We start from the raw sequence: 20,299 nt of genomic DNA on the forward strand, positions 1-20,299 counted from the left end.
TCAGGGGTGGGTGCTCAGTGCCTTCCTGTACTCCCTGTTCACTCATGACTGCACAACCAGGCCCGACTCCAACACCATAATTCAGTTTTCCAATTGCACAATAGTGGTAGGCCTGATCACCGACAACGACAAGACAGCCAATAGGGAGGAGGTCAAAGACCTAGCCATGTGGTGCCAGGACAAGAACCTCCCTCAACGTGATCAGGACAAAGGAGATGATTATGGACTAGAGGAAAAGGAGGACAGAGCACGCCCCCATTCTCATCGACAGGGCTTTAGTGGAGCAGGTTGAGAGCTTCAAGTTCCTTGATGTCCACATCACCAACAAACTAACATGGTCCAAGCACACCAAGACAGTTGTGAAGAGGGCACGACAAAGCCTATTCCCCCTCAGGAGACTGAAAAGATTTGGCATGGGTCCTCATTCTCAAAAGGTTCTACAGCAACACCATCAAGACTGGTTGCATCACTGCCTGGTATGGCAACTGCTTGGCCTCCGACCACAAGGCACTACAGAAGGTACGGCCCAGTACATCGCTGGGGCCAAGCTTCTTGCCATCTAGGACCTCTATACCAAGCTGTGTCAGAGGAAGGCCTTAAAAATTGTCAACGACTCCAGCCATCCTAGTCATACACTGTTCTCTCTGCTACCGCAAGGCAAGCGGAACCGGAGCGCCAAGTCTAGGTCCAAGAGGCTTCGAAACAGCTTCTACCCCCAAGCCATAAAACTCCTGAACATCTAATCAAATGGCTACCCAGGCGATTTGCATTGCCCCCGCACACCCTCTTTTACACTGCTGCTACTCTGTTATTATCTATGCATAGTCACTTTAATAACTCAATCTACATGTACATATTACCTCGACTAACCGGTGCCCCCGCACATTGACTCTGTACCGGTACCAATGTACAGTCGTGGGCAAAAGTTTTGAGAATGACACGCATGTTAATTTCCACGAAGTTTCTACTTCAGTGTCTTTAGATATTTTTGTCAGATGTTACAATTGAATACTGAAGTTTAATTACAAGCATTTCACAAGTGTCAAAGGTTTTTATTGACAATTACATGAAGTTGATGCAAAGAGTCAATATTGGAAGTGTTGACCCTTCGTTTTCAAGACCTCTGCAATCTGCCCTGGCATGCTGTCAATTAACTTCTGGGCCACATCCTGACTGATGGCAGCCCATTCTTGCATAATCAATGCTTGGAGTTTTTCAGAATTTGTGGGTTTTTGTTTGTCTTGCCCGCCTCTTGTGGTTTGACCACAAGTTCTCAATGGGATTAAGGTCTGGGGAGTTTCCTGGCCATGGACCCAAAATATCGATGCTTTGTTCCCCGAGCCACTTAGTTATCACTTTTGCCTTATGATACTGGAAAAGGCATTGTTCGTCACCAAACTGTTCCTGGATGGTTGGGAGAAGTTAATCTTCTCTTGATGTGTTGGTACCATTCTTTATGCATGGCAGTGTTCTTAGGCAAAATTGTGAGTGAGCCCACTCCCTTGGCTGAGAAGCAACCCCACACATGAATGGTCTCGGGATGCTTTATTGTTGGCATGACACAGGACTGATGGTAGCTCTCACCTTGTCTTCTCCGGACAAGTTGTTTTCCGGATGCTCTAAACAATCGGAAAGGGGATTCATCAGAGAAAATGACTTTACCCCAGTCCTCAGCAGTCCCAATCCCTGTACCTTTTGCAGAATATCAGTCTGTCCCTGATGTTTTTCCTGCTGAGAAGTGTCGTCTTTGCTGCCCTTCTTGACACCAGGCCATCCTCAAAAAATGTCTTCATCTCACTGTGCCTGCAGATGCACTCACACCTGCCTGCTGCCATTCCTGAGCAAGCTCTTTACTGGTGGTGGCCTGATCCCGCAGCTGAATAACTTTAGGAGACTTTTTTGGGCACCCTGAAGCCTTCTTCACCACAATTAAACTGCTCTCCTTGAAGTTCTTGATGATCAGACAAATGGTTGATTTAGGTGCAATCTTACTGGCAGCAATATCCTTGCCTGTGAAGCCCTTTTTGTGCAAAGCAATGATGGCACGTGTTTCCTTCAGGTGAAAATGGTTGACGTCGGAAGAACAATGATTCCAAGCACCACCCTCCTTTTGAAGCTTCCAGTCTGTTATTCAAACTCAATCAGCATGACAGAGTGATCTCCAGCCTTGTCCTCATCAACAGTCACGTGTGTTAACGAGAGAATCACTGACATGTCAGCTGGTCCTTTTGTGGCAGGGTTGAAATGCAGTGGACATTTTTGGGGGGATTCAGTTCATTTGCATGGCAAAGAGGGACTTTGCAATTAATTGCAATTCATCTGATCACTCTTCATAACATTATGGAGTATATGCAAATTGCCATCATACAAACTGAGGCAGCAGACTTTGTGAAAATTAATATTTGTGTCATTCTCAAAACTTTTGGCCACGACTGTATATAGCATCGCTTTTGTTATTTTAATGCTGCTCTTTGATTATTTTTTACTTTTATCTCTTATTCTTATTTTTTTGTGGGAAATATATTTATTTTTAACTGCATTGTTAGTTAAGGGCTTGTAAGTAAGCATTCCACTAAGGTCTACACCTTGTGACAAATACACTTATTTTTCAAATTAAATTGTATGTGACCAATAAACATAAGGACAGTGCTCATACTACTATGCCAAGGAAGGGATGGGCAACTCCTCGGAAGCCTTGTGTGATTAAGACCTGGGATACCATGCCTTATATTATAATTTTTGATGAATGCTTTGCCATAAAATGGATGAAAATGATTAAATTAATGACTGGTTGATATTGGTGACAATGAAAACAATATTTTTTCCAATGAAGTGTATTCTCTTGACAATTAACTTTGCCCTCCATTTTTCCTGCCCAGATGCGTCGACCACTGAGAGTTGCCAAGGCAGCGAGACTGGGGCTGGTGACGTGAGCGTGTGGTCGGGTGAGACAGAGATGGACGAGGACCTGGAGTTGTCCCAGCAGATGATGACTGACTGCCACATCCTGTTGCCAGGAGCGGAGCTTCAGCTGGAGAATGAGGAGTACCTCATGAATATTAGCTCCCGCCTCCAGGCCGCCGTAGAGAAACTGCTGGTGGCCATCACAGAGACGACCAATCAGGTACGTCACAGCAAGGTTCACTTAGTAAGAGCGTGGTATGCTCAGCACAAAGGTTGTGGACCACACAGAAAATGAATCTGTTCTATAATTTTGTATTATCTTTTTCAAGTTGATCGTCATTTAAAAGGCTGCTGTTGATTAAAGCATTGTGGTGCAAACTAAAGCCTCTGCTGTATCTAGCGGTAGGCTACATACTATAAATACACCATTCCGTGAACTGTGTGTGAGCGAAATACCAGTGCTATACAACGGTTGGAAATGGATTAATCACCTAAACATTCTCTTGTTGACAGTCCCGTATTGTTGCTTGTTGCTGTAAAGTTTTAGAAGTTACAATGACATTGGCTACATGCGCTCTTTGTCAAATACATAAATTACATGCATGAGGTTATTGGCAAACATGTAAATGGCCACTCACTGATAATACACTATTTTACACAATCATAACCCCCTGGGGTTTTTTAGTCTATTCACACATAGTCCCTTTAGATATGAGATTGCAGAATCCTATTCACTATTAGATAGCCGGAGCTAGAATTAATTCACCACACAATAGGGCTGGTTCAATCCCAGCGGTTGCCTACAGATGTACGTGGATTTGCATAGAGCGTTGTCTCGCTTCCTCCCCCTAGCCTATTATAATCCAGCTGGACTCTGATGACTCCTACCCCTCAGGCTACTGCATCGCAGTGCTAGAGGTGTCACTGTTGACCTGGGTTTGATCCCGGGCTGTATCATAACCGGCTGTGATCGGGAGTCCCATAGGGTGGCATGTAATTGGCTCAGCATCGTCCATGTTAGGGGAGGGTTTGACCGGGGTAGACAGTCATTGTAAATTAGAATTTGTTCTTAACTGACTTGCCTAGTTAAATAAAGGTTAAATAAAAACTAAAGGCTACTACTGCCCATTCACTGTGTGTGTGCCCTCTGCCAGCCTAGAGATACTTTATACATCATTAAAATGTGGTACAGTTTCTGCATCATACCGCATCTTCTGTTCTGTTTGTCCTATATTCAAGCATTACTCATGGTGTAGTGGTTGTGCATGTAAAAATAGCTCAGAAGAGATTCAAGGAAATGCACTGACTTTTAAATATCCCTATGTGGCTAGTTGGGAGCATCTGTAAATTACACAATGTACAGTTGAAGTCAGAAGTTTACATACACCTTAGCCAAATACATTTAAACTCAGTTTTTCACAATTCCTGACATTTAACCCTAGTAAAACATCCCTGTCTTAGGTCAGTTAGGATCACCAGTTTATTTTAAGAATGTGAAATGTCAGAATAATAGTAGAGAATGATTTTAATTTCAGCTTTTATTTCTTGCATCACATTCCCAGTAGGTCAGAAGTTTACAATACACTCAATTAGTATTTGGTAGCATTGCCTTTAAACTGTTTAACTTGGGTCAAACGTTTTGGGTAGCCTTCCACAAGCGCCCATAATAAGTTGGGTGATTTTTGGCCCATTCCTCCTGACAGAGCTGGTGTAACTGAGTCAGGTTTGTAGGCCTCCTTTCCTCGCACACGCCTTTTCAGTTCTGCCCACAAATGTTCAATATAATTGAGGTCAGGGCTTTGTAATGGCCACTCCAATACCTTGACTTTGTTGTCCTTAAGCCATTTTGCCACAACTTTGGAAGTATGCTTGGGATCATTGTCCATTTGGAAGATCCCTTCAATATATCCACAGAATTTTCCTCCTTCGTGATGCCATCTATTTTGTGAAGTGTACCAGTCCCTCTTGAAGCAAAGCACCCCCACAACATTATACTGACAACCCCGTGCTTCACTGATGGGATGGTGTTTTTCGGTTTGCAAGCCTCCCCCTTTTCCCTCCAAACATAACGATGGTCATTATGGCCAAACAATTCCCTTTTTGTTTCATCAGACCAGAGGACATTTCTCCAAAAAGTACGATCTTTGTCCCCATGTGCAGTTACAAACCATATTCTGGCTTTTTTATGATGGTTTTGGAGCAGTGGCTTCTTCCTCGCTGAGCAGCTGAGCAGTATGACGGCTGCGTGTTCCCATGGTGTTTATAATGGCGTGCTATTGTTTGTACAGATGAACGTAGTACCTTCAGGCGTTTGGAAATTGCTCCCAATAATGAACCAGACTTGCGGAGGTTTACAATTTTTATTCTGAGATCTTGTCTGATTTCTTTTGAATTTCCCATGAAGTCAAGCAAAGGGGCACTGAGTTTGAAGGTAGGCCTTGAAATACATCCACAGGTACACCTCCAATTGACTCAAATGATCTCAATTAGCCTAACAGAAGCTTCTAAAGCCATTACATAATTTTCTGGAATTTTCCAAGCTGTTTAAAGGCACAGTCAACTTCTGACCCACTGAAATTGTGATGCAGTGAAATAATCTGTCTGTAAACAATTGTTGGAAAAATGGCTTGTGTCATGCACAAAGTAGATGTCCCTAACCGACTGGCCAGAACTATATTTTAACAAGAAATTTGTGGAGTGGTTGAAAAACGAGTTTTCATTACTCCAACCTGTATGTAAACTTCCGACTTCAATTGTTCATGGGACAATGTAAAGATTCCAATAACTCCAAATTTCCATAACTTATAAGCCTTAAACCAACCAAGTTGGAGAAATTCATATACACTTTTTGAAAGCATTTAATGATAATGAAAAGGTGTGCAACATGAAAATATTCTCATTACATTGTGTAATTTGACGGTCACTAACTTGCCCCGGAGATAGGCTATCCAAAGTCAAACCAACTCGACACGGTCGGCACACCAGCCGGCAGAAGCTAATTGGCAAAATAATTTGGCTAACTCTTCCCACCTACGAACACACACAGTAGACACCCACACAATGATGTGTATAAACTCTGGATGACTGACAGGAGGCACTGTATTGTAGCCACTGCACAGCCAGCTTGGCAATCCTCTGTTAAAAAAAAGATTTTAGAAGTTATTGAAATGCATTTCTTAATGTCTACCTTTTTGTTTTTGACACATTTCTTCTATTACTGACACTTTGATGCATATGTTTTAATTATATTATGTGAGCTAAACATACAAATGTAACATTTCTATTAAAATATAACATATATTTTAGTGCTAATGTTAGTGCTAATGTTACTGTCCCCGCTACAACGAGCAATAGTTGTAATTTTGTTCTTGAAACATTTAATTGAAATACTGTAGAATTCCATTCATTCTTATGAATGCTCCCACTGGAGAGTGCCACTGGAAAGTGCCACTGGAGAGTGCCAATATGGCTGACGGGTGCCTTCATAGCCCTCCAATGGCCAATACATAGCATCAGCGTTTATATATACAGTACCAGTCAAAAGTCTGGACACCTACTCATTCAAGGGTTTTTCTTTTCTTTTTACTATGGTCTACATTAGAATAATAGGTGGCAACCACATGAAGGTGGTTGAGAGAATGCCAAGTGTGCAAAGCTGTCATCAAGGCAAAGGGTGGCTACTTTGAAGAATCTCAATTATAAAATATTTTTCGATTTGTTTAACACTTTTTTGGTTAGTTCATGATCCTGTGTGTACTTTCATAGTTTTGTTGTCTTCACTATTGTTCTACAATGTAAAAATAAAGAAAACCCCTTGAATGAGTAGGTGTGTCTGAAGCTTTGACTGGAACTGTATATATAGTGCATTCGGAAAGTATTCGGGCCCCTTGACTGTTTCCTCATGCAAAGGCTGAACTTTGCATGCAACCTGTGTGGTGAGAACTTCTATTGAAGCATGTTGTATGATATACGGTAGGCCTATTCCAATACACATGTAAAAGAGGTGATTGCATCTATCAGGCGTTTTAAAGACCTAACAAGCCACTTGTAACCTTCGTTTTTTTTTTATACAGACAGATAAACTGAGTGTCTGTGTGTGGAGGTCAATGCAATATCTCTTGCTCCCTACCCCGGACAGCCCAATAAAAGTCACCGGTTTGTGTACTCTGAATCAGTGGGTGAGTGTAAAGTTGCCAACGGTCCAACCTTAAATCAATAAAAAGCCTATTTTATATTTGGAATGTTGACCAGGGTATACTCGAATACATGTCAAACACTGTCACTTCAAACTGGGGATTACTGCCTAGTGATGGGAAGCCAAGCTCTCAAGACCTAACGTTACTGGTTAATTTAAAGGGATATTGGGGATTTGGGCAATGAAGTCCTTTATCTACTTCCCCAGAATCCGATGAACCTTTGGATACCATTTGTATGCCTCTGTGTTCAGTTTGAAGGAAGTTGCCAACTAGCATTGGTGCAATTGCCAACTTTCGTTGGTGCAATTGCCAACTTTCGTTGGTGCAATTGCCAACTAGCGTTGGCGCAATGACTGGAAGTCTATGGAAACACCTGGCATGCTAGTTAGTATTGGCTCACGTTCTTCTTATCTTGTGTGAGGATAATGTTCTGTACACTGATCTTTACAGGTAACCTACTGATCGTAACTGTTTGAGGGCTGATAGTTGTCTCCCGCTTCCCTTGAAAAACAAAATTCAAATGATCAGATTAATTCTGCCATTGAGAAAATTCTAAACAAACCAAGACATTATCTTTTTCAAGGACAGCCTCGCAAAAAGAAGCATTCTTGTTTTCTAACTACCCGCTATTCAAAGTTCTCTGAGCAAATTAAGGGACTTGTTCACAAACATTGGCACATTCTAAGAGCCGATGACCGTATCGGTAATGTGTTTTCTGACCCTCCCTTGGCCGTGTTCTTGCGGGTCAGAAATCTCAGAGATCAATTGGTAAACTATGATTTACCACCCCAAGATATCCCTGCACAATGTCTATTTGCGCCCCTACTGGATGAAAACTACAAGTGTAATGGCTGTGCTCAATCCAATGGCACTTATAAATGTAGAGCCTTCAAACACCGCCAAACAGGGAAACCGATCCCAATCAAAGGTGTTATCATGTGCTCCACTAAGGCCGTTGTTAACCTTATAACTTGTCCTTGTGGTGTAAATTATATGGGTAAACAAAGTGCAATTTAAAAGTATGAATCTCGGAGCATCGTAGCACCATTAGGTGCAAAAACTCGACTTACCCAGTTGCAGCCCTCTTTTTAGAAGCAAACCACTTCGTCCCCACATTATATCGGCATCGAACACGTCACCCTCCTTAGAAGAGGGGGTGACCTTGACAATTTATTGTTAATACGTGAGGCTGCCTGGATCTTTAATTTAAAGACACTTGCCCCCTTCGGTATCAACGTAGACTTTGATCTGAAGCCATTCTTGTGATTATTGTGATTTTGCTATTGTAAATGTTTGTAGGCCTATGTTGCCAAATTGTATCTATGATCGTATGCTATCCTTTCGTGTTTGTGGTATGTTATTTTATATCTGAGAATGAACCAATGATATCAGGCCACACCCGGCAATGATTACAGACACCTGTGTTTGTCCTTTGACACTATATAAACTAGTCACCCTGTAGTGTTTGTCATTTTACCCTGATGATGACAGCTTGTTTGTCGAAACACAAGTTATTAAAATATTGCATCTGAGCTCCTAGAGTGTGTGGCTCTCCTAGAATTTCTCAAGTATTGGCTCACGAAACTACCTCTTAACTTCCTTCATACTGGTCACAGATGCATAAAAAATGTATACGTGTTCATATGACTGGAGAAAATCCCGAACTACCCATTTAATGGTTTCTTTCCTGACAGAATTGACTAATTAGTTCTTTGTGAGTGAATGATTGTGGATCGTTGTTTCCTGTCTGTAGGGCCTGGTCGTGTGAATTATGCTTGATTGTAATGTGTTTTTCTGGAATGTTAAGTGTCTTGTCGGTTGGCTTTGGAAATAATTTGCTGTAGCAGGTGTTGCTCACTTACCCTTGTATTATACATAGATCAGTGAGTGACATTTAAGGCCAACGTGTTGATTGTGTAATTCCATGACTGTTTTACGGTTCACTTGCTCGCGAGACCAGGGCGGCTACGGCGGTATTTTTAGGAATCCTGTCTCAGTCAGTTCATTTGCACTGACGGAATATCAATCCTGTTTGACAAGCTCCTCCATAAAGGATATGTGTGTGTGGGAGAGGGAGTGTGTGTGTATTTGCAAAGCTATACCTGCCCCATTAGCCCGGGGGGGTTGAAATTACGCTGACTATTCCCTCCCCCTTTTCGCTGAACAATATCCTGCCCATGCTATCAATCCGGAAGTGAAGAGGGAGAGACTCTGCCTGCCTGCTGCAAAACACACTGGGAGAACAATTTAGACCACAACCTTCTTTTATGTCTGTTTCGAGAGGGATAGAGCGAGACCGAGAGAGACATTGACATGTAGGCTGGTGTATAAGGAGAGACCGGGAGAGAGAGAGAGAGGGAGGGACATGAAACTAGAATGAGCTAGAAAAGTGTGGTGACAGAGACTAGAGGGGGCTACAGGGATAGATCAAGAATGAGAGGGTGGCCGAAAGAGGGGGAGAGATACTGAAAGGAGAAGGGCAGCGAGAGCCCCACTGGACCGGGCGGCTTCAGAGTTAACACTTGGTTGGCTGCTCCATGTGTAAAGCAATTAAGGGGGGACCGGGAGGCTTCCCTTCCCTGCGGGTCGGTGTTGCGTTGCCGTGGCGGCATGGAATTGTTAATGAGCTTCCCGAGGGAGAAAGAGAGCGAGGGAGTGGGAGTGAGTGCTGCTGAGGGGCAAGGTCACGCTGTGCTCTGAGATGGTGAGCAAAACAGACAGAGAGAAAAGTCTGTCAGAGGTGCACAGGATATTAAAGCTAGGTCTTGCTTTATTTTACCCCCCTCAATCACTGCCAGGATTCAGGAATGCCTTTTTGTCCCAGGTACAATATGTGACTTTGGACTTTCTACCCCACAAAGGATTACTTTTCTCCTACACAAGGAGAAGCACTACCGGTATCTTTTCTTTTATGACTTGAAACTTTGTTTCAAGGGAGGACCTAGTTCTCAGTATTTACTTGGGACCTTTTATTGTCTCTTCAGCACGCTATGTGTGTGGTTCTGAACTGAGACGCCAGTGTGTTTCCCCAAGGCTCTGTGCCTGGCAGCTCTGTAGAGACTGTTGTCTAGAGCCCGGCTACGTAGTCGGGACTCATCTGCCCTCTGCTGCTCTTCCCTCTTGGGCTCTCCCCCTGCTTTGCTAGTCTCAGCTGAAGACTCCATCCATCGCAGCAGGTGCCCTGTAGATGCTGAAAGGATCACCGGCGAATTCATACAATCCGTGGAAATTTGTAGGGAAGGGAGGGCGCTACAAGGATACACTAGTTGGTAATTGAAAACCCTTAAATTGTCCACCACAATGGATTCCTACCGCTCGTACTGGAATTCGAGCCACCAGGCAATGTGGGTGGAAGGGGAAGATCAGGATGTGTACGAGGTGGAATCTCGCGTGCCCCTGCCCCGACCTTTCCCCCTCTCCAGCGTCCTCAATGAGAAAAACTCTGTGGTGGTACAGACGCAAATCTCGCACGTCAACCACAGGACCAATGGTCACCTCCTTAAGGTGATCTCTAAGATCTCCCTGCCCACGCCACCCTATACAGTAAGTTTATGTTCAGCTGCTGACCTTCCATGTAACCTATACGGAACTGTATAACTAGTGAAGTAAATATGACTCAGTCTGGACAGTTACTCTTTCTCATTAATCTGAAAGTGTCTTTCATTTGGCTGACTTGATGTTCTAAACAGCAATTTTGGCCATTATTGTATACATAACATGACCTACATACAACCCCTCCTATATAGGAGTCTACACTAGTGCGTTATACAGCTAACTTGCTTGACAGTAGTATTTTTTTGACTGGGCAACTTATACAGTGAAAAACACAGTGAGTAGCCTATACAGTCCAAGATAGGACGGCGCACAATTGGCCCAGCGTCGTCCGGGGTAGGCCATCGTTGTCAGCTGACTTGCCTAGTTAAAATGAAGGTTACACATCTCCCTACTCTGCTTTCATCTGAGCAGGTAATCACGTGACGTGAGCAAAAAATTACTCCAAGATTTCGATGTGGCATGATTGTGTGACTACTTCCTGGTTGTCATAATGTTGCAGTATGACTTTTGCTGCTGTGGGAGATATGGAAGTCTCGCTATGTAAAACCAACTGCATGTGAATTGTGGTGCTTATACACTACATGACCAAAAGTATGTGGACACCTGCTCGTCAAACATCTCATTCCAAAATCATGGGCATTAATATGGAGTTGGTCCACCCTTTGCTGCTATAACAGCATCCACTCTTCAGGGAAGGTTTTCCACTAGATGTTGGAACATTGCGGTGGGGACTTGCTTCCATTCAGCCACAAGAGCATTAGTGAGGTTGGGCACTGATGTTGGGAGATTAGGCCTGGTTCGCAGTCGGCATTCCAATTCATCCCAAAGGTGTTCGATGGGGTTGAGGTCAGGGCTCTGTGCAAGCCAGTCAAATTCTTCCACAACGATCTCTACAAACCATTTCTGTACGGACCTCACTTTGTGCATGGGGGCATTTCCTGGAACAGGACAGGGCCTTCCACAAACTGTTGCCACCAAGTTGAAAACATTTAATTGTCTAGAATGTCAATGTATGCTGTAGCGTTAAGATTTCCCTGCACTGGAACGAAGGTGCCTAACCATGGAAAAACAGCCTCAGACCATTATTCTTCCTACACCAAACTTTACAGTTGGCACAATGCATTGGTGTAGGTAACGTTCTCCTGGAATCTGCCAAACCCAGATTTGTCCGTCGGACTGCCAGATGAAGCGTGATTCATCTCTCCAGAGAATGCGTTTCCACTGCTCCGGAGGCAAGCTTTACACAACTCCAGCTGATGCTTTGCATTGTGCATGGTGATCTTAGGCATGTGTGCGACTGCTCGGCTATGGAAACCCATTTCATGAAGCTCCCGACGAACAGTTATTGTGTTGATGTTGCTTCCAGTGGCAGTTTGAAACTCGGTAGTGATATTGCAACCGAAGACGGATGATTTTTGGCAAGCTTCAGCACTCGTCTGTCCCTTTTCTGTGAGCTTGTGTGGTCTACCTCTTGTTGGTCCTAGACGTTTCCAATGTTGGTCCTAGATGTTTCCACTTCACAATAACAGCACTTACAGTTGACCGGGGCAGCTCTAGCAGGGCAGAAATTTGACAAACTGACTTGTTGGAAAGGTGGCATCCTATGACGATGCCACTCCGAAAGTCACTGAGCTCTTCAGTGAGGCCAATGTTTGTCTATGTAGATTGCATGGCTGTGTGATTGATTTTTTTATACACCTGTCAGCAACTGCAGTGGCTAAAATTGCCGAATCCACTAATTTGAAGGGGTGTCCACATACGTGTGTGTATATATTGTGCAAGTCAGTGGTTTATTGCAGAAGAGCAATTCCATGCTAATTCAGCCAGGATAGAAGGCTTTTGTGAACACGGCACAGTGCAACGTCTACTAGACCTGTCATCTGTTTTCAAAGTTAAAGGGCTAAGAATTAAATGACAGGTCATACATGTTGTTAGTTTACTAATTTTAGCTATGCAGGTTCTGTATGTGAGTATTTGAAGCGAGTGAGAAAATATTTACACTGTCATGTTGTGCCACTGTACAACTCAGGACTTACCACTGAACTGTATACGGCTAACCTTCTCCACACCTCTTTGTGCATTGCCCTGTAGTTGTTTTTGGATTCCCTACTCATTTAAGCATAGTCACACAGGCCGTGTGTGTTGTGAACCCTCTGTGTATCTTATGTGCTAGTGTAGTTTTGTTTCACCCATTATCCTTAAGTGGGCCTACTGCTTTGATTGATTGGTCCTCATTTTTTACTTTCACTTTGGACACTAACTGGAAACTATGACTGGTGATCATAAAATATTCCCATTATACCTACTGTCACAAGGCTCAGCATATTGTCCGTAGAGAGAGGTTATGTCCGTAAATGACAGCAGAGTATTCATTCATTCATGACATGGGATATATTTAATAATATGCCATGTGCCATTTTAGCAGATTATTTTATCCAAAGCAGTTTACAGTGCACTGAGTGTATATACATTTGTTTGTACATGTGATCCCAGGAGCATTCGAACCCACAACCCTGGTGTTGCTAGTGCCACACTCTTACAAACTGAGTCAGTCTATGTGGACAAACTTACTTTAAGGCTTTGTGTATCTAAATTTTTTTATTCAGAATTATTCTCCACCTCAAGTATTTCCTCAAATGCTCTTTGATCACTAAAGTAATGGTCTTTGTCTCGCCACCTATCTTCCCAACCCTGATCAGCTGGAACATGCGCAGATCACCCAGACGGAGCTGATGCGCGAGTCCTTCCATCACAACCAGGAGATTGGCGATCTTCTGAGGCGGCAGGAGGATCTGCAGGAAAGGCTGGGGGAGGAGGGGCGTGCCCGTGAGCAGCTGGCCCTGGAGCTCCACAGGGCAGAGGGTGAGTGGGGGGGGGTTGTTTTTAAATTTGGGTGGGTGGGTGTGTGGAGGGCAGTGAAAGTGTGTGTCTGGGGTGTTTGTGGGGGATGGTGTGTTTTGGTGAGTCAGGTGGCTAGGGAATCTGTGGGTGAAAGGGAAAGTGAATATATGGGGTGTGGGTGGGTGAGTTTGTTCAATCCCCAAAAGTCCCCTCAAGGATAGTAAAACAAGGAAAAACATCTGATACGTCTTCATTTGACATGCGACTCGCAGTAAAAAAAAATGTATTTAAAAAAATATTAAATACACACAGTCAAATGTAGCTGGCCAAATAAGATAGTAAATGTTGCTGCCTCCACATTTGGTTTGCATTAGCTTTGTTTCTTGACTCACACACAGGGTAGAAGGACATTCTCATTCACGGACTCGTACACAAACAAAACATCACCCAGATTTCACGTGACCTGCAGCATTAGCCTACATATTTCAACATGCATTTCAGGCTTTCGAAGATGCCTCCAACCCAAATGATGCCTCGTCTTCCTCCGTTGTGTTTGCTCTTCCATCCACGTATTCAAACATTGTTAATGTCAAGCCGAAATAATGCCCTCCTTTTGTCCTGTCTAATTCACTCTGTAATACCTAGCTCCTGGTGTGGTGTGGAAAACTGGTTTCAATGAAGATTGAGGAACAGGCTTGCTTTTGCTTGAATTCTGAATAATGTTCCATTCTGGCAGAAACCATTAGCCAGGCTCTGAGGCCACTCAAGTCTCTCAGGGGGAGTTAGGATGTATTTCTGTATTATGTTTTGCAGAGGATAGGTTTACCATAGAGCATTAGAGAGAGACGTAGGCATATAGGAAATGTAATGGCATCGTGATGCCATTGTGGACAATTGTAGCAAGAGGGGTGTGTTGATACAATTCTGAGCAAAGATTACCCATTTGGTAAAAGAGTGTTGGCCTTTTATAAAATTGTCTTTAATGCAAGAAAGGTGATGTGTGTGGCAGGGTCAGCACCGTGGTTAGTTTGTTTTGCAGCTTGATTGATGGTGTTCTGTTTGCACCTAATTGTACTCAATCGGTTTCCATGAGACAGAGACAACAGATTCTCTCATGAGACTAGGAAAGGAAATGGGATACCTAGTCAGTTGCACAACTGAATGCATTCAACCGAAATGTGTCTTCTGCGTTTAACCCAACCCCTCTGAATCAGAGGTGCAGGGGGCTGCCTTAATCAACATCCAGGTGATTGGCGCCCGGGGAGCAGTTGTAGTTGGGGGTTGACTGCCTTGCTCAAGGGCAGAATGCCAGATGTTTCCACCCTCCACCACTGGCTCTGGGATTTGAACCTGTAATTTTTAGGTTACTGGCCCAAAACTCTTAACTGCTAGGCTACCTGCCACCCCTAGAGCCTTGTGCTTTTCATTCTTAAGGGATTCCATCCCAAAGGTGAGAAAATGAGATTTGATCAGTCAAGGAAATAAGTGCTAAAAACATGTTGGCTCACTATTTAAAAAGAAGATTGAAAACAAGTGATAAGATGACAAATAGCTGAGTTTTGGCGCCGGTACAGACGACTAGCGCTAGCTAACGCTACCTAGCAACAAAACAAATAATTATAATATATAATATATTTGAGTCAAAGTAATATATATGGTCCAAAATAATATTGTGAAATGTGTGCTGATGACACCCCCCCCCCCATCACTATCCAGAGGGCAAAACTGCCATTTCTAGTTGGAATGAGATCACGTCAACCAGTTTTGACTGTTGCTGTACCAGGTAGGAGGGTGAAGCCAGGAGGCCATCACAAGCTTCCAGTGTTAGGCTATATCAGACATAATCGGATATTATCAAGATGTGTACAGGCTTCATGACTGTGGCTTAATACAATGACGCGATACTTAAGACCGGAGCCATCTCATCAGTAGTCAAATATCACCTTTTATTTTTGTCAAGATTTATTATGAAAGATAACTTCCTTGAGAGAGTGAATTGATGGTTGGTGGATTGATTCTGACAATCAACATCTTATGACCATCGGAATGCAGATCCAAGAGTGCTGAGTTTCTGGTGAACGGCCAAGTTCTCATCTTGCCACGAGCTGCAGCATTCCAAGTTTCAGCGTATGAGTTAGTTATTATGAGTTATTGTTTGAACTACTCTGATGTGGTTTTAGTTCTGGTTGCTGACATGGAGCATAGTTACAAGTGATCAATTAATATACTGTTGTTGTGCTTGTGAAACTTGACAATTTAACACGCAAACAACATTTATAAAGATGACGCTAGCTAGGTTTCCATCCAATTGGCAACAGATTTGCATGCGAATATACATAAAAAACAATATGCACATTTTCCCACCAGAGAAGTTCCATCAAATTGAATTGTTGCGGATAAAAGGCTGCGCGTGATGAGTTAGTGGGCATAAAAATAACTTTTACGGTTATATTTCCATTTACCGAATTAAAAAAAATAATAATATAGGTTAAATGAGTTTCCACTATGGTTTTGTCACAAAAAATGTTGCATTGGTCTTGGCATGTAATAATCAGAACTTAAATAGTAATTGTAAGTAAAAATGTGTTCTTATGACTCGCCTGGATTAAGGTTCAATGAAAAAAAAAAAACATTTGTATTTTGTTTTGTCAACATTTGTAAAGTTTACGGACAAATGTGTTGTTTCCATAAGGGCTGTTTATTCAATATGTACTTTACTCACATAAAAAGGTTTGATGGAAACCTGGTTAGTGACAGCATTATGCAGAAGGCTTTCTTGGGAGTGGTCTCATCCACTGCAAATTGTGAATTTTGGGGATGGTACTAAGGTACATTCATTTGTTGTGAAAATGTGTTTACCACTATAACGTGGGCTCGTATACTTTTGTAGTAATAACATCATTCACAAAGACACAAGGGTAGAGCCACCCATTCAAATGATTTGTTGAGTTTACGGTAAACAAAGAGATCAGAATGAGGCGCAGCAAGCTTAACACACATCAGCACAACATTGTGATTGGAAGAACATCAGACAGTCATCTATGATTAAGCGTATTCACTTCACCTATTTAGTCTAGCTGCTACATACTAGTACTAGATAGAGATTACTAATGAAATTCTATCAGATCTTTGGGAACATTGCTAGTGTGCAGTCATGTCTTCCAAACAGATTTATCATCAACTGAATTTACATGCCAGTAGTGCATTTATCTAGTGACCTGTAACAAGGGTAATAATAGCATTTTTAAATGTGTTTGTTGGCAGCATAGCCCTCTATAGTACACTCTGTCAAGCAAAATGGGTCAGGACATTCTGCCTGTGTTTGTTTGTTTGTCTGAATATTTGTTTGCGTTAGGGCTTGGCGATGATATCAAATTCATTTGATTAGTTCTAATTTATGTTTTAGCGTCTTGTTCCAAATGCCTGTATTACAAGAATTGAGGTTTTACTTGTTTTAAAGTTTGTATTTTTGAGTGTGTGTTTTTGGTCTCGTCTCTTTCACTCCTTCTGTGTTGTGTGCTCTGTGCACCTACCCACTCGCACACAGACACCCCTCCCCCTGTCACTCACAACAACAAGAGATTAAAGATAATTTATTTCTCTGACAACAAGCAGTTTCAACTCGCTATTTGTAGTTGAGGTTTGGTCCGACATAATCGGTCATATGTACACCGAAAAACATTGAGACATTTTACTGTATTAGAGGAGACCCTTAATAACAATATCCTTTTTAGGTCTCAACTCTAATGTTGGAACAGTACAGACCCTACTTAGACAGGAGTGTTAATGCACATGATTGTGGAAAATTCATACTCAGTTTCTGTCACACGCAGTTGTCTAGTTTTTGTTTTATGAATGTGCAATGAGAGAATATTTTTCTTATTTGAACATGTTTTTAAAATAAATGACTGAACCATTATTTAACTAGGCAAGTCAGTTAGAACAAATTTTTAGGAAAGGCCTCCTGCGGGGACGGGCCTGGGATTAAAAAATAAATAAAAATATAGGATAAAACACACCTCACGACAAGAGACACTACATTAAGAGAGACCTAAAACAACAACACAACAACAACATGGTAGCAGCACAAAACATGGTACAAACATTGGGCACAGACAACCACACAAAGAGCAAAAAGGCAGAGACAAAAATACATCATGTGAAGCAGCCACAACTGTCAGTAAGTGTCCATGATTGAGCCTTTGAATGAAGAGATGGAGATAAAACGGTCCAGTTTGAGTGTTATTTGCAGTTCGTTCCAGTCACTAGCTGCAGCGAATTAAAAAGAGAAGCGACCCAGGGATGTGTGCGCTTTGGGGACCTTTAACAGAATGTGACTGGCAGAATGGGTGTTGTATATGGAGGATGAGGGCTGCAGTAGGTATCTCAGATAGATAAGCGGGAGTGAGGCCTAACCAGTGGGTCTTGCGACAAGTATACAGAGATGGCCAGTTTACAGAGTAGTGTAGAGTGAAGTGATGTGTCCTATAAGGAGAATTGGTGCCAAATCTGACGTCCGAATGGAGAGCACCCTTACCTGCCGATCTATAAATTGTGTCTCTAGCATTGGTAGGATGGTCATCTGAATCAGGGTGAGTTTGGCAGCTGGGGTGAAAGAGGTGCGATTACGATAGAGGAAACCAAGTCTAGATTTTAACCTCAGCCTGCAGCTTTGATATGTGCTGAGAGAAGGGCAGTGTACCGTCTAGCCATACTCCCAAGTACTTGAATGAGGTGACTACCTCAAGCTCTAAACCCTCAGAGGTAGTAATCACACCAGTGGGGAGAGGGGCATTCTTCTTACCAAACCACATTACCTTTGTTTTGGAGGTGTTCACGTGTTCAGAACAAGGTTAAGGGCAGAGAAAGCTTGTTGGACACTAAGAAAGCTTTGTTGTAGAGCGTTTAACACAAAATCCTGGGAGGGGCCAGCTGAGTATAAGAATGTATCATCTGCATATAAATGGATGAGAGAGCTTTCTACTGCTTGAGCTATGTTGTTGATGTAAATTGAGAAGAGCGTGGGACCAAGGATCGAGCCTGGTGGTACTCACTTTGTGACGGGCAGTGGCTGAGACAGCAGATGTTCTTATCCAGGGAGGCAACTTGAGTTCAACATCTAAACAGGCTATGTTGTTAAAACAGTTGGAGATGGACAGGAGGGTGTATTCTTCATAACAATTTAACTGTTCTACTTTGTTAGCAAGCAAATAGATCTAAGTTGGCTAGACTTTAAATATAAAGATTAGCTGGCTACTCACTTGCAGTTGGCTTGTGCTTGAGAGATTGTTTGGGACCTGTGTTAAATTTATATAATGCCTGCTAACAGAAGTTGGTAATTATTAGTGAGTGTGCATTGTGCTTGGTTCTGGTGAGATTTGTAATTTAAAAAAAAGGGCATTTTCATATATAGCTGTGAAAGTCAGATCAGTGATTATTGCAAAAAAACAGCTTAAACTATTTTAATAAAATAATTACATTTGATAAAGACCATTATTATTGGGTCTTATGGTTGAAGGCTATCATTTAGGATAATATACTTTTACAAGTCCAGAATTCATTTGATTATTCCTGACGGTTTGAAATGCAGTGAATTGACCTTTAATTGTGCAGCAAAGCTTATTTAGAGAGAAGAACAAAAGGTGTGTGTGTGTGTATGTATGTATGTATATATGTATATATATATATCGTAAATTGCCCATAAGCTTGAGAAAATCGAGATATGATTTTTAGGCCGTATCGCCCAGCCCTTGTTTGTGTACTTATCTTACTGATATCTGCCTATCTACTGTTTTACAGTGAGAAAAATGTAAAAGTTAAATTTTTTCAGAGTTCTCAAATTGACATCCAAAATAGCAATTGTCCAAGAAATATACATCAATTGTTGATTTCTTACTTTGTGACAAAAATGATGCATCATGAGAATGGCTGCAAGTATTCAGATAATCATGTGGTTCCCTTTTTTCATTCTATTTATTGGATATTGGTAGAGGTCAATATCGTCCGATAGTACCGGTGAACCGATATATTGGTTGGGCTCTAACTGTGTGTGACGTGTTAACGTGTCATTCAACGATCGCTAAATCTATATATTAATACTCCCTCTCCTCTCTCTCTCCCCCTTAGGCCTGATCGATGGCTACACGGGTGAACGGGCCGCGCTGGAGGAGGAGTTGCGTCAGAAGGAGGAGCTACAGCTAAGCCTGGAGCAGGAGCTGCAGGTGAGACACAGGCCCAGTCTACAGCCACCATTATCGCTGTGTTTTATAACTGTTGAGGGTGACGTGCTCTGTCCACTACCCAGCTAGCAGTCTTTGTCATAATGATGAAATTTCAACCAGTAATGCCTGCTAGGTAGGATTGCAATGCTACTGGTAGTTTACCAAAGTTGCCGTAATCTTCAGTAAACCTTGGTAATTTATACTTGAACTTTTTTTAAATGTATTTATTTATAGTGTTCTTTTTTTATATCAGCCTCCATATTGTCCATTAGTTTCTAATAGATAGATCATATGGTTGAAGAGAAAATAACATAATTTATTGAAAAAAAGCTTCTAATCAGCAATGGCATTATTTTCAATTAACTCTGCAACTCTTCCAACTATTTACTTTTTTCACTGAAACCGTAATATTAAGTTGATGGTTTTAAGTTGATGGATTTATATTTAGGATGATATTTTACAGCTTTCATTATAGTTTTTATTTGAAAATCATCGTGTTTAATTTAATATATTTTACATGTGATAAAGACATACCGTGGGCCAGAGATAATTAGAAACCTGTAAAAATATGAAGTACCCAAA

The 20,299-nt window shown here is 42.1% G+C and overlaps 1 protein-coding gene across 10 annotated transcripts in view; it reads left to right on the forward strand.

Annotated features, from left to right (window-relative positions):
* Positions 1-20,299, forward strand: part of akap9 (A kinase (PRKA) anchor protein 9) — a 138,148-nt gene that overhangs the window by 78,949 nt on the left and 38,900 nt on the right. For all 10 annotated transcript variants that reach the window (XM_021572164.2, XM_021572171.2, XM_021572172.2 and 7 more), the window contains 3 exons: positions 2,880-3,124; positions 13,355-13,517; positions 19,623-19,717. In XM_021572164.2, coding sequence (XP_021427839.2) covers positions 2,880-3,124; positions 13,355-13,517; positions 19,623-19,717 — 503 coding nt within the window. The remainder of the gene's footprint in view (positions 1-2,879; positions 3,125-13,354; positions 13,518-19,622; positions 19,718-20,299) is intronic.

This window comes from Oncorhynchus mykiss, chromosome 18 (assembly GCF_013265735.2).
Source record: "Oncorhynchus mykiss isolate Arlee chromosome 18, USDA_OmykA_1.1, whole genome shotgun sequence".
NCBI classification, from domain to species: domain Eukaryota; kingdom Metazoa; phylum Chordata; class Actinopteri; order Salmoniformes; family Salmonidae; genus Oncorhynchus; species Oncorhynchus mykiss.